Raw genomic sequence first — 15,436 nt, 5'->3', positions numbered from 1 at the left:
CTGCATCCAATAGGTTTGATCTTATCTGGAAGATCCACAATTTCCCAAGTGCCAGTTTTTTCAAGAGCAGATAACTCATTTTGCATAGCTTCCCTCCAACAATCAAGTTTACTTGCCTCAGCATAGGATTTAGGTTCAACATGATGCAGAAGAGACAAAGCAAAAGATGAGTGAGAATGAGACAAGTTTGAATGAGACAGATAATTTGTAATGGGATAAGAAGCAGAAGAGAAATTGGTGAGATTATTTGCAGTTTGAGGACAAATAAAATCTTTAAGATAATTGGGAGTATGTTTGATTCTAGAAGAGGTTCTAAGAGGAATGATGGGAGGAGGAGGAGGAGGAGGTGGAGAAGGAATGAGAGGTGAAGCAGGTGAAGAATCTTCACCAGAGGGAGTAATAGCAGAAGGGTCATCAAAAACAGATGAAGGAAAGACAGGATTTGGTGAAGAAGGAAAATAGGACCAAGGAGATGTAGATGAATCAGTAGAGGGTATATAAGGAAGAATATGTTCATGAAAGACAACATTTCTGGAAATAAAAATGGTATGATCATGCAAATCAAGTAAAACAAATCCTTTGACACCTGACTTGTAACCCAAGAAAACAGATTTCCTGGCTTTAGGTTGTAACTTGGTTCTGTGAGCTAGTAAAGTAGAAGCAAAACACAGGCTACCAAAAACTTTGAAGACACTAGAGTCAGGTATCTCATCATATAACATATGAAAAGGAGATTTATGCTGTAAAAGAGGGGTAGTGACCCTATTAATGAGGAAAACAGCATGAGTGACAGCATAAGACCAATATGGTTTGGGTAGTTTGGATTGAAAAAGAAGTGCCCTGCCTACATTAAGAATGTGTTGGTGCTTTCTTTCTACCCTAGCATTTTGTTGAGGGGTTTCAACACATGATTTTTGATGAAGGATGCCTTTAGAAGCATAAAAGGCAGGAAGATGAAATTCAGGACCATTATCAGTGCGAATGGTTTTAGGTGTAATCTGATGTTGATTTTCAATCATGACAATAAAATTTTGAACATGCATAGACACTTCAGCTTTAGATTTAAGTAACACAATCCAGACAAATCTGCTATAGTCATCAACTATAGTCAAAAAATACTGATGGCCATGAATAGAGGTAATAGCAAGAGGACCCCAAATATCAAGGTGCAAAAGATCAAATTTGGAAGAAGCATGAAATGTACTATGAGAAAAAGGCAATTTCTTAAGTTTGGCAAAGTGACAAATATCACACACAGCTTTATTATCAATAGTGATGTCAGGATACAATTGATGCATATTATGCAACCTTTGATGAGACAAATGGCCAAGTTTGAAATGCCATAAAGCAGATAAAGGAATAGAAGAACTGGAATTTAAACTAGAAATGGAAATCTTATTTGTGGATTTATTACAATGAGGAAACTTAGAATCTATAGAAACATAAGGAGGAAAAGTTGTAGGGAGCTTCAATTTGTAAAGGCCACCATAGGGCTCACCCAAACCAATCATCTTCTTGGATGTCAAATCCTGTATAACACAACCATTATTATGGAAGTAAATGGTACAAGTTAAAGATGCAAGAAGCTTAGAAACTGAAATAAGATTGACCTTGAATTGAGAAGAATATAAAACATGAGAAATATGAAAATGTGAGGAAAACTGAACATTTCCAGCTTGAGTGATACTAACTGTTTGACCATTAGGAAGATTGACAGAGACTGGGGAAATATCATAAATTTTATTGAAGAAATTGGGAGAAGAACAAATATGTTCATTGGCACCAGAATCAATGAGCCAAACAGGGTTAGTGACATGTAAAGAGTAACAAGAAGCAGTGTTTATACCTGAGGAAGTGGGAGGTTGAGAATGGACATGGTTAGAAGTAACAGGAGGAGATGCTGAGGCAGTCAAATTTGATTGTTGAAGCAAAGATACAAGATGAGTGTATTGCTCTTGAGTTATACCAGCATTGGGAACAGAAGAAGAAGCCTCAGCAACATTAGTAACAGGCTTAACCTCAGATGCTTCATGAGAAGAAGCATTAACAGAAGGTTTGGGTTTGATATAGGGAGGGAATCCATGTTTCTGGTAGCAGGTCTCAATAGTGTGATTGGTACGGTTGCAAAAGGTGCAATACCTAGAACCTTTACCACCAAAACTGTTCTTACCACGCCCAAAACCTTTAGAAGTATCAGCAGCATTCACCAAAACATTTGAATCATCAATGGAAACAGGGGAAGAAAGTTGAGTATTATTACTTTCTTCTTGAACAACCAGAGAATACACTTTGTTAATGGAAGGGAGAGGGTCCATTAACAACACTTGAGTCTTAACAACTGAGAATTGATCATTCAATCCAGTTAAGAACTGTATAACTTGGTCTTCTAAACGAAAGTTACGTGCAGAGCGCATGGCTTCACATCTGCACTGGTGAATGCAAGTGCACAATGGCATAGGTCTGTGGGAATTGAGTTCTTCCCATAGAGTCTTCATCTCTGTGAAGTAATCAAGTACAGATTTGGAACCTTGTTTGAGATTATTGATAGAAGAACGAAGCATTGAAACACGAATACGGTCAGCTTTAGAAAACCTATCTTTGAGTTCTTCCCAAACATCAATGGCTCGTATGTGAAAAACGATAGTTTGTGCAATTTGTGGAGATACCGAATTGAGAATCCAAGAATGGATTAGATGATTGCATCGTTCCCATGCAGTTCTATTCAAGTCTTCTTCATCAGGTTCTGGAGTAGATCCATCAATGAAAGCAAGCTTGTTTTTGGCGCCAAGTGCTCGTTGCATGGATCTGCTCCAAACAGGATAATTTGAACCGGTGAGAAGAGGCGTGACAGTGACAGTGTTAGGTCCTTCACTAGGATGTACATAGAAAATAGACTCTGTGTCAACATTGTGTTGATGACGAACCATGATTGAGAAACAGAGATGAAGAAGAAAAGAGAGAAAGGAATAAGGAAACTGGAAAAAGAATCCAGAAACTGAGAAAAAAAACGATGAATTCACAACGAATTCAACGAGAATCAGAGAAAGGAGAATGAAAAATGACGAAGATTGAAGCTTCAAAAACGCACAACAATGGCGGAAGCTTCAAGTCCGTACAACAATGGCGGAAGCTTGTAACTGAATCGTAACAAACTTTCTGAAACAGAAAGCTCTTGATACCATATTATGATATTGAGAAACTGGAACTATTTTCATTAGATTGAAATGAATGGAGTACATGAGTTTATATACAAGTCAGATTTGTACTACAAACTAACTAGATTGTACTACTCTATTGTTACTTGTACTGCAAGTAACAAGTGCTTCTTTCTTATTGGCTGGAATCTGTTCATGGTGTAATAATTATAAATAAATAAATCAATTAACCCTAATTATAAATTATAAATAATAAGATTCATTTACCCTCCAAAAGAAAAAATAAGATTCATTTCAAATTTTCAAGTGGGTTAATATTGGAAAAGACTAACTTTTGTTAAGGAAATAAATATAATAATTCTTTAAAATTTGTATAATCAATTCTTTGAAATTTCTAAAAAAGATTCAATAGTTCAAAACTTTCTCTTTTAGGTTTTTACAAAATGCCCCAGATTATTTTATATAAATATTAATTAATTCACTTTCCTCAATGTTAAACTCGTAAAAAAATACAAATTTTCAGTATATTTAACAGCACAATCAACTTTCTTATTCTCTCAATCCAAAAATATTGTACCAAAATATTAGACTATTGTGTGCATATCTCTATATTTAAAATAACATTATTGTAAATTGATTAGTCACAAATGTATAGGACAATTGGTTAAACTCTGGTTGTAAGGATGCAGCTTCGGTTGGAATAATTTGATCAATGACTTGATGAACTCGTTATATTGGCCATGGATTTTGAAAAGTTCGGACAGTGTGTTATATTGACCCTTTTCGATACTCAAGGTAATTTTAATGAAATTTGTGATGTTTGAGATGGTGAAGGCAAAGTGGGTAGGAGATGATGTCGTTGTTGCCGGAGTGGCAGAGTGAGAAGAGGGGGTCGAGTTTTTGGTAGGGGAAGAGGGAGAGTGGTTGTCATCAGACATGGTGGGCAGATTAAGCGTTGGAATTCGAGAAGAGAGAAAGAGTAATCGCGGCCGGTGCGGGTGGTATAGGGAAAAGAAGAGGCCGGCGGCAGTAGGGATAGGTTTATGGTATTGGATCAGTATACGCGATGCTTACCGATACCATGTTAGAATAAAAAAAGAGGTTATACAATTGCAATGAGGCTCTAGGAGGGTGTTGCTTATACAATGTACATAGTCAATGTGCATCTAATATGTAAGCGTGCATCTTTGGACCATTTTTTAGAGGTCCATATTAGATGCACCTTTAACCTTATAGTCAGAATATGGTTTTTTTTCGTGGTGCTTGAGATATAAAATTTAGATCAAATAGATATATTATTATTGCTTGTAAAAAAACATATATACATATTATTTTTGAATTGATGTAATGTATATAATTTTTTCTTTGACAAATTAATTTTGAATTGATGTAATGTATATTGAATATGATAGTTAGTACTTTATTGAACTTGGGATGTGTCTTTCACCGATTCTCCTGCACATGCAAAGCCCATATCACTGAATAACGATATTAATATTCCATAGTTGGTTACTGTTGGAGGACAATAACTATAATTGCAACTCATCATATAGTAACAATTAATCCCTCACAAAAAAACAAAGTGAGTGGTGACCCATTTTACCACGCGTGAACCATGTACATGTGTGTGTGTGTATATATAAGCTAGCTAACTATTTGGCTACACCACCTCTCAAAGAAAATTATTTTGCTACACAAAGCAAAATGTTATTTGTTTTCTCTTAGATTTCAACTTATTAAAAATCTTTATTTTTACTTTGTTACTTTTTTGTTTGAGGAAATGGAGATAGAGCAAGACAATGTCAAAGACAATAGTAAAGGTGTTAGCAACCCTATTGAAATGATGAGAGGTTCAAAAAGAGGGATGCGTCTTGTGTGGGAAGATTTGAGTGTTGTAATTCCAAACTTTGGCAATGGACATACAAGGAGATTGCTTAATGGTTTGAATGGATATGCTGAACCAAACAGAATCATGGCTATTATGGGTCCATCTGGTTCTGGAAAATCTACTCTTCTTGATGCTTTGGCAGGTTTGTTTTACTTCCTACCCCATGAAAATCACAAGTCATGAAAAATATCAATGCTCAAAAATATCTTTTGCGTTCTATGTATATGATTTTTATTTTTATTTTTAGGTCATTCATGTTGGTTTTTGTACTAAATAACACACTTCAAATTATATAAATAAAAACTCTATATCACTTTTTTACTAACTACATTGTTTTTAAAATGTATACATCTCTTAAAATGAACCAAGTCTTCTCTTTTCATCTTGTTCCCTTTTATATATTGCCAAGGGGTGAGTTATATAATATCCTTGTTGCTATGAGGGGTTCTGTGCTTCAAATCACCCTATAACTGAAGTAAGGCCTGAGGAAACGTGATTACTGAAGAAAAAAGAATATATACAAAGAAATTTGTTTGAGAAAATGTATTTATTTTTTTTCTCCATATGGATGAACAAATGAAAGCAATTAATAGGAAAGTGACGATGTGCATGTTTGATATTACGGTCAATGTCTCTAAATTAAGGTAACAGTAAAAAAAAATTAGGGAAGATAACTTTAATTTTTTAGAACCTCCAAAATATAGATTTGGCAAAATTACAATATCTCATTAAAATTTTAACAAATTCACCAAGTGCTCGTTTGGATTTGCGTCCAAACTCTCTCAAACATGCGAAATCCATACTCTATAAATTGGAGCTTGTGGCTTTTACGTTAAAAATATCTTGGGAAGATTATTCAAAGAAAAAAAATTTGGGAAGCTAGTGTGTGCAAACGTGAGTCTATTGACATAGATGTGAAACCAAACACATAATAAGTAATTGCTGCAATTTTTTTCTTCTCATGACCACGAAATCTACGGAGATTGTTATTTGGTATCTGAAACAATAATGTCATGTTGACACTCTTTTTTCCCTACCTCCATTATACATCCCATGTAAAAGGACATTTTAGTAATTTCACCTCACGTAAAAGAGAGTGTTAAGTGGGATGGTGAGGGCCACGTGTCACATTTGTGTGTGGTGGTAGAAGAGCTGTGTGCCACATATAGTGGTCAACATATCACTACTCTATCAAAAAGCATTTTGGTACGAAACTACCCTAATACAAAACGGATCTAATTTTTCTTTTTGGAATAAAAAAATAAAACATATTATTTTGGCTGATAAAACAAAACTGACTTTAGTTAAGCAATCCTCTGAATTACTAGGGTTCATCCTCTAAAAATCGGAGGATTAACAACAACAAAATTAAATTGTAAAAAAAAAATAGACTTAAGTCCAAATACCTTTTATAATGTTTTGAACTTTCTAAAATCTATTGTTTTTCGATCGTTATTAAATATTAATATTTTTAAAATATTAACATGTGTCATTGGTTACTTGTTAGCATACTAAAAATAGAAAATTTATCATTGTTTCTTTGAACATTTGTTTAAAGGATTAGAGCATTTTGTCACTAAAAACAACCCATTGTCGGTGGTTGATTGACATTTTATTCTTTGGTTCACTTGAACCATTTCCAAGCCAACACACATCTACCATCAACTCATAGTTAGATATGTTGAAGAGTATATATAACTGAAAAGAGATTTGGAAATGTTAAGCCTCCCAATTTATAATTATGACTTTTACTATATTTTTTTTTTTTACTTTATAACATCTTTATTGTTATATTTTTCTACATGAAAGAATAAAATTTATAGCTTTTTATTTCATCCCATTCATTTTTAAAATAATAGAATGAGAATTTTGTAAAATTTCTTCTAAAATTTTGAAATAATGTGACCAAATTTTTTTATTTGATAAAATAGAATCAAAATATTGTTCTATTTCACTTTCTTCTGGCGCATTTTTTTATCTTTCTATAAACCATTTTCAAATCCACGTCTTAATTTATTAAGAACAATTCCATTTGTCCTTATGAGCTTAGCTCAGTTGGTATGGACAATGTATAATAATAATATATGCAAGGTCCGAGGTTCTAACCCCGGCCACCACCAAAAAAAAAAAAGAACAATTCCATTCGGTTTCATTCCATTTTATTTCCCATTCGGTTTCATTCCATTTTATTTCGTTCATCACGTTCATTTTGCTCATTATAGTTACTCATTTCATTATGTCCCATTCTATGACTATATTTAGCTCGAAAGCCATTTTATTTTTTATTCATATATTAGCTTTTGCATTCCCTTAGCATTTTATCTACAGTAGACTAGATTAAAATATGTAAAGTCCATGCTAAATTTGCCGGTACAAGGTTGAAATCAAATGATGTAGATTCATCATCAAATGTAAAATGATGAGCACATGAAGCCATTAAATTATACCTAGCTACATTATTCTTCAATTATTTATTTTCTTCAAAGAATGAAGCAAAAGCTTGGTATTTTTTTAGATCGATAAAAATTAGCAGAATATTATATCTATATATATAGCGACATACACACACTGTTTTATTTATTTCAAGACGTGAATTGGGAATAATGAAAATGCATTTGTGACTTCATAAACATCTATACCACGCCCAACAAACAAGACCTACTCACACTCCTATGACCCATGCTACTTTATTTATCCTTAAAGATAAACAAACTTCAATTATTCAGCGGCAGTTCATAACTACTAACATAGTACTAACATCTACTCTTGACAGGGAGAATTTAATATTTGACTTCTTTGTCATGGACGTACGTTAGTTGAAAAAAAAATGCATGTATAATATATGAGCAAAATGCATGTACTTGTACTTTTAATGTTGTCCAATCCAAACAAAGCAAAAAGCATGTATTAAATATATTTATATATGTTTGAATATATGTACTATAACAAAAATTGGTGGGTGAATACTAATTAATAATTTAAAGTCCTAGAACCTAAGCCCTTATTTTGGACATTGGGTAGTGAACAAATTAAGAATTTGTTAACTAGATTAGTTTATGTTATTGAAATTTCTTATGAACAAATTACCAATGCATTGGATATATAATTGGGATTTGTTGCATTTCAGGTAGACTCGCTGGAAATGTTATCATGTCTGGTAATGTGCTTTTAAATGGAAAGAAAAGGAGATTAGACTATGGGGTTGTAGTAAGTAACAAACATCTTACATACATATGATCCACTTCTATGAAGAAAAAATTAATTATTCATTGTTGCTCTCCGTTTCAAAATGAATGTCTTTTTATGATATAAAAAATGTTATAAATAAGTGTCATTTTGATTTTCAATGTGACATTTTTTTTTCTTCAATTCTAACCCTAAATTAATCTTGACCGGATCATTTTCAAGTCATTATTTATATTCTTTTATAAATTTATGATAATGAGTATTAACCAAAGAATAATTTTGTAAGAGTACACAATATTCTTTTTATTTATTTATAAAAAAAAAAAATCTATGTGAAAAAATCTAAAACGGAGAAATATATAGTAACAATGTCCTATAATAATATGTTTTTATTATGTATCAAACACTATATAGGCCTATGTGACACAAGAAGACATATTGTTGGGAACACTAACAGTGAGAGAGACAATATCTTACTCAGCAAATTTAAGGCTTCCAGCTACAATGACAAAAGAAGAGGTAAATGACATTGTAGAGGGAACAATTATGGAGATGGGTCTTCAAGATTGTGCTGATAGACTTATAGGAAATTGGCACTTAAGGGGTATAAGTGGTGGAGAAAAGAAAAGAACTAGCATAGCACTTGAAATTCTTACTAGGCCATGTCTCTTGTTCCTTGATGAGCCAACAAGTGGTTTGGACAGTGCCTCAGCATATTTTGTTGCTCAAACTTTAAGAAACATAGCTCATGATGGAAAAACTGTTATTTCTTCAATTCATCAACCAAGTAGTGAGGTTTTTGCATTATTTGATGATCTATTTCTACTTTCTGGGGGTCAAACAATTTACTTTGGACCAGCTGAAAATGCAGTTGAGGTACATTTTTTAATATCAATCTCTCCCTCTCATATTTACCGTTTTAGAGACCAAAATATCATTGTACCCTGGAACATTATCAAGTCACCATATATTTGCAACTACTTTGATATAAAGATTTTTTTAGAGTTTTAATAAATAAAGATAACATTGAGAAAAACGTGATAAATATTCTATTTGTATTTTAAAATAACAAATAATATTAGACAGTGGAATATTTCTAATGCGACACTATGTGTGACACACGAAATATTCATTTATTTATTCATGTGTTGGGAACTATGGTCCCTCTTGTTCCCTTCAAAAAAAAAATAATAATAACTATGGTCCCTCTTGTTAGCTTCTATGATTAGTGCTTCATTTAAGGGAGGATGCATTCCAAACTCAAAGTTTTGGGATTTGGATATCTCATGAGACATGTGAGAAATTCACATGCAAGTGCCATTAAAATTCTTATGTATGCCCCATTTAAAAAACATGCAAATAGATCCCTCGTGTGAAATTCTCACATGTATGAGATTCAAATTTGACCTGAAATTCTATACTTACATATAAAAAAAAAAAAAAAAAAAAAGTATAATGATAGTTTTTGAAAGCACAAAAGAGTATTGATGTTGATGACTTGATCACTTTATACAACCAGTAAATATTCTAATTTGTAAGACTATAAATATTATTTAAAAAGTCAAACTAGATTGCAAGAAATTAAATTTTGACAAAAAGTAATCTTAAGATTAAAATTTTCAAAAGTTGCTATAGTTATAAATTTTAATACATTCAACTTGTATGTACATTCAACTTATATATCCATCTTACTTCAAAAAAAAAAAACTTACATATCCATCTATTTACATGCAGTTTTTTGGCAAAGCAGGATTCCCATGTCCAAGTAGAAGAAACCCTTCAGATCATTTCCTACGTTGTATTAATTCAGACTTTGATACTGTCACAACTACTATGATGACCTCTGGGAGAACACATGTATATAACAATTTCTTTTATTTATTATTAACCAATTCTCATGTTCTATAATAATTTGTTCCTTCAATTGATTCAGGTTCTTCTTTCCTTCTTTGTTTTATCTTTACTTTTGCTTCCAGATTAATTTTTTAAAAACCGAACTTGATGGTTTAATCGGTTGACCCCTCAACGGGGACACCGCCTACAATTCGGACATAGTTTCATTCTAGTTCGAGCGGTTTAAAACAGTTGAAACAATATTCAGATTTCTCTTTGGTACTGTATTTGTTTCACTCAAGAATGTGGATGTGAATTTCTCCCAAGAATATATTAAATGTGACTCAAATTTAATAAATGCGGATGTGAATGAACTTGACACTTGTTTGGAATCGCAGTGAGTTTTTGTTGAAGCTTCAAAGTGTAACTTTGGTTAAAATCATTGTAGTTCACCGTGATTCCAAAAGTGCGTTAGGCATTGTGATACTTACCGATAGCGATGTTTGAATTTCAGGAATCAATTACTTTTAAATTATTCAAACTGAAATAAGAACACACCTATAATACTTTTGTCCCTTAACATTATCACTTCCTTCAAAATCTGTTTGAATGCAGGAACCAACATTGGCACCATCAACAATGAACTTATCAACAGCAGCAATCAAAGCAATACTCATAGAGAAATACCGTTGGTCAGAATATGCAACTTGTGCAAGAGCAAGAATCAAACAAATCTCAAACTTCGTAAGTATCCCTTTATTCATCGGATGTTGTAACCTAAGTCTTCTCAAATAACATGAACATTTTTACTATATGAAAATATTAAGGCCAACGAATCGTGTTATTAATTACAGGAAGGACATGAATATGAAAGTAAAAGCAAGAGCCAAGCCAAATGGTGGAAGCAACTATCAACTTTGACTCATAGATCTTTTGTGAACATGTCTAGAGATGTGGGGTACTATTGGATAAGGTTAACAATCTATGTCGCCTTATCTTTGTGTGTCGGAACAATCTTTTATGATGTTGGATCAAGTTATACAGCTATTTTTGCAAGAGGAGCATGTGGCGCTTTTATATCGGGTTTCATGACATTCATGTCCATAGGAGGATTTCCATCATTCATAGAGGAAATGAAGGTATCAAATCAAATGATGCGCAAACGCATATTTTGTCGTCTCTAACATTTAGTGACGGAATTAAAGACATGTTTTATTCTGTCTTGTGCAGGTCTTCTACAAAGAAAGGCTGAATGGATATTATGGAATTTCAGTCTACATTCTGTCAAATTTTCTCTCTTCATTTCCTTTTGTAGCAGTGATGTCATTTGCTACAGGGTCTATAACATATTACATGGTTAAGTTTCGATCTGAGTTTTCACATCTTTTGTATATCTGTTTGGATCTTTTGGGCTGTATAGCTGTTGTGGAGAGCTCAATGATGATTATAGCTGCATTGGTTCCCAATTTTCTTATGGGATTGATAATTGGAGCAGGTTATATTGTAAGTGTATCATCGACCTTTATATTTTGAGTAAAAAAAGATATCTAGCGTTAGTGTGAACTAGTTTTATACCGACGTCTAATAGAAATAGAGTATATAATAGTTATCTTTAAAAGATGGTTACAAAATAGGTGTATCCGGCAAGATGGTGAGTTCCTATTAGATGACGGTGTAAAAGTATTTTACAACGTCAGTGCATAACCACTAAACTCAAATCATCGGATCATTAAAAGCGTTTGACTTTAATCATAATTATCTTTAAAATCACATATATGATTGACTATGATTTGATGACAGTGTAAAACTTTTTACAATAACGGTGTATAAAAATTAAACTCGACTATGGTTGCTAATGTAAAACATACATGTGTACAGGGTCTTATGATGATGACTGCTGGCTATTTCCGGCAGATCCGCGATCTTCCCAAATTCTTCTGGCGTTACCCTATTTCATACATCAATTATGGAGCATGGGGATTGCAGGTAAATTCAGGAGTATCAAAATTAAACAATATAAGAAAGAAAATCCGAAGCACACGATCAAAAGGACGTGAAATGACGACTTACCACTTAAGTATTGCTTTGCAAACGCTTTAATTAAGAACTTATTTAACGAGTACTTATCATATATGGGTTCATGTATAGATCGTTTCTACTATCAAAGAGAAAATGAGGGTAAACTCCTAATAAACTTTGTATTTTTGACTTCTTCTATAAGCTATAATTGGGAGTTTATAAAGACAAATTTTAAGACATTACAAAATATTTTTGATAACCACTTACAATTGATGTGTTTGTGTATGACATAACCTTAGTGATTATGGGGAATGCAGGGAGCTTTCAAGAATGATATGATTGGGATGGAGTTTGATCCTAAAGAACCTGGTGACCCAAAACTGAAAGGAGAGATCATCCTCAAAACACTGCTTGGAATGAAAGTTGATTATTCAAAATGGTGGGACCTAGCTGTGGTCATCTTCATCCTCATGTTGCATAGAGTTATTTTCTTCTTCATTCTCAAAATTAAGGAGAGAGTTGTACCTTTCCTTCACAGTATCTACACAAAGCAAACACTGCAACGTATCAAGAAGCGGGCATCGTTCAGGAAAACGCCATCGTTCGCTTCCAAGAGACACCAACCATTGCATCCATTGTCTTCTCAAGAGGGTCTGAACTCTCCATTTCATTAGAATTGCATTGTTTCCTGATACAAATACATAAGATTCACATACCATGTATACCACAATACTATTATTATTATATATTTGGAAACACTGTGTTTTTATATTATAGTTGACATGAATATAAGATACATGAACACGCAATGCTATTGTTACTTACGATTCATAAGAACAAGGGTGTGATTTTCCTAAATCTTAACAACACTGTATATATTTCATCCACTCCATGTTCAGAAGGAACAACACTGTTTTAAATTTTCTGGACTTTATTGGCCTTTTGGGTCATCCCTGAGGCCTGAGTACATGAATATATGGACTCCAGGTTTCAACAGTGACAAATTTAACTTTTCTTTCATTGGGGTTGAATGCCAAGGAAGAACAATCAAAGAACATCTTAACTGTTTACTGTTGGTAACTTTTTACTATTTTTCACATTTTTGCAATACTGTCCATGTATGTACCAGAGTTCCTGTTCTGCAACTAACAGTGAGCTTTTGGCAATTCTTATATCAAGGCAAGTAGGCAACTGTTGCATTCCCCTAGTGATATCATTTCATCAGGAGCCTGATCTTAATTATATCATATGAATTAGCTCGATAGTTTTATTTTTGAGAAGTTATCAAAAAATGATTCATGCATTTGTGACTTTAAAATAGATATGGCAAAAATATCCAAAAGGTGAAAAGGACAATCCCAAACAAACTACAAAATATCTTAGTAGACCTCTGAAATATAAGAATTTCCCCTGGATTTAATAATATTAAGAATTCTCCCCTTCATAAGTTTACACCACTAACCTAGTCATTTGTAAATCAATTTAATTTAATATCAACTAAAATTACAGTAGAATATGAACCCATCCATCTGTGCAGCAAAAAATACTTGGCAACAAACTGTAGCCCATATTACACTTAAGATTTCTTCTCTTCTGCCTCTTCATCTGATTTCTTCTCATTCAACTCTTCATCTGATTTCTTCTCCTTCGCCTCTTCATCTGATTTCATCTCCTTCGACTCTCCATTTGATTTTTGCTCGTATGACTCTCCATTTGATTTCTTCTCAGTCGACTCTCCATTTGATTTCTTCTCAGTCGACTCTCCTGTTGATTTCTTCACAGTCAACTCTCCATTTGATTTACTCTCATTCAACTCTCCATTAGATTTCTTCTCAGTCAACGCCCCATTTTCAACTTGATTTTCAAAACCATGATGAGGAACTTCAACCATTGGCTTGGGAATTGGCCGTTCATTGAAATCATGAGGGAAAAATTCGAAGTCCGGACCAAAATTGAACTTAACTGTGCAGTTTTGTTCATGGGGAAGAGTATACATTGAAGCAGCAGGATAGTAACGACCGCCATAGAGGTCTTTGAAAGCTACGCCTTGACATACACCATTTTTGAAGAAAGATATCTCACTTCCTGCACAGAAAAGAGAATATTGGAAACCAATTGAATTTTCATTCCATACTCAAGATACAACTTACAGCAAAGGAAATGTAACAGTTGTTCTGTACGCAAGGAATATAATTGTTCAATGGTCATAAACAACATTTCAATCGTAGAGGTATGAAGAGCTTATGAAAATAGTTAACTGTATTCTATTAATTGTTTTCAGCTTATTTTCACGACCTTTCTAAAACAAGTTAAGCAACTTACGGAGGCAGTTCATACACAGTTCAAAGCAGAATTTTTCTCTCATTTATTTTACAACTATATGTACATAAGCAATTAAAAAAACAAGCGCCCAATTAAGTTGTGTATCTAATGCACCCTATATATTATGAATTTATGACTAATGGGCTCTGACAGTATCCACTTTTCCACGCTATTGATGTTCCCATCCCAAGCAGTCAATGGCGAGCACCACCTAACTTCCAATAGTGAATATTCAGATATTCAGATTAAGGAACTCAATGGGCCAGTCCATACAGGGCTTTGCCATGGTTTCAATTGGCCCCCCCGCTAGTGGATGGCGGGGTTGGTTCCCCCGGATAGTTGGTTCTTGGGATGGATATCGAGTTTCTGAAAAAGATTAAGGAATTCAAATTGCTACATACCCTAAGACTAAGATAGAAATGTGGCAGCAGCATTGCCCATAGAATCAAATCAAGATCAAATTACGATCACCTTTGCATATTGTATTAGTGGTTTTACTGTCTGACAACTCTAACCACCAGCCAAAAATGCATGGGAGGCTTTAGATGTCTCACTTATCGAAAAATGGGCATACCCATGACTAAGCCAATCAATATACTTAAGAGCATTTATCGATAAAATAACACAGCATTCAGTAGATTTGAATGTATTATCATTTGAAAAAGTATTAAAAAACGAAAAATATATTTTGAAGAAATTTCCTCATCTGCCAATTGCGCCCTCACCCCCAACATACGGTTGCCAAGCTTTAGATGGTGTTTTCATAATCCTACCCAGTCTTGCTAAATATGTTTTGAAGAAATAGAAAACTTTTGGTCACACTTCTATCTCATCTCTGTTGCAAGTTTCTCGGATGGGGTGGAAGCTTTTGGACATAGTCTCTCATCTTCTCTCTCTCTCTCTCTCTCTCTCTCTCTCTCTCTCTCTCTCTCTCTCTCTCTCTCTCTCTCTCTCTCTCTCTCTCTCTCTCTCTCTCTCTCTCTCTCTCTCTCTCTCTCTCTCTCTCTCTCTCTCTCTCTCTCTCTCTCTCTCT

The 15,436-nt window shown here is 33.7% G+C and overlaps 2 protein-coding genes across 2 annotated transcripts in view; one reads left to right on the top strand and one right to left on the bottom strand.

The window, feature by feature from the left end:
- Positions 1-4,679: 4,679 nt before the first annotated feature.
- On the top strand, positions 4,680-12,939 carry LOC146931499 (ABC transporter G family member 15-like). Its single transcript, XM_085702985.1, has 9 exons — positions 4,680-5,185; positions 8,171-8,250; positions 8,644-9,105; positions 9,964-10,086; positions 10,678-10,806; positions 10,917-11,201; positions 11,293-11,565; positions 11,941-12,048; positions 12,399-12,939. The coding sequence occupies exons 1-9, from the start codon at positions 4,936-4,938 to the stop codon at positions 12,753-12,755; spliced, it is 2,067 nt and encodes a 688-aa protein (XP_085559111.1). The 5' UTR covers positions 4,680-4,935; the 3' UTR covers positions 12,756-12,939.
- A 538-nt stretch (positions 12,940-13,477) lies between these two features.
- The window catches only part of TRO (histone H3K4 methyltransferase TRAUCO), a 5,137-nt gene continuing 3,178 nt past the window's right edge, over positions 13,478-15,436 (bottom strand). Inside the window, exon 2 of the mRNA XM_085702986.1 lies at positions 13,478-14,166. Within this exon, the coding sequence (XP_085559112.1) occupies positions 13,658-14,166 (509 nt within the window). The 3' untranslated portion in view covers positions 13,478-13,657. The remainder of the gene's footprint in view (positions 14,167-15,436) is intronic.

Source organism: Medicago sativa, chromosome 4, assembly GCF_051527215.1.
Source record: "Medicago sativa cultivar Bolivia chromosome 4, Bolivia_mono, whole genome shotgun sequence".
In the NCBI taxonomy this organism is placed as follows: domain Eukaryota; kingdom Viridiplantae; phylum Streptophyta; class Magnoliopsida; order Fabales; family Fabaceae; genus Medicago; species Medicago sativa.
This window is presented reverse-complemented; position numbering and strand designations above follow the sequence as displayed.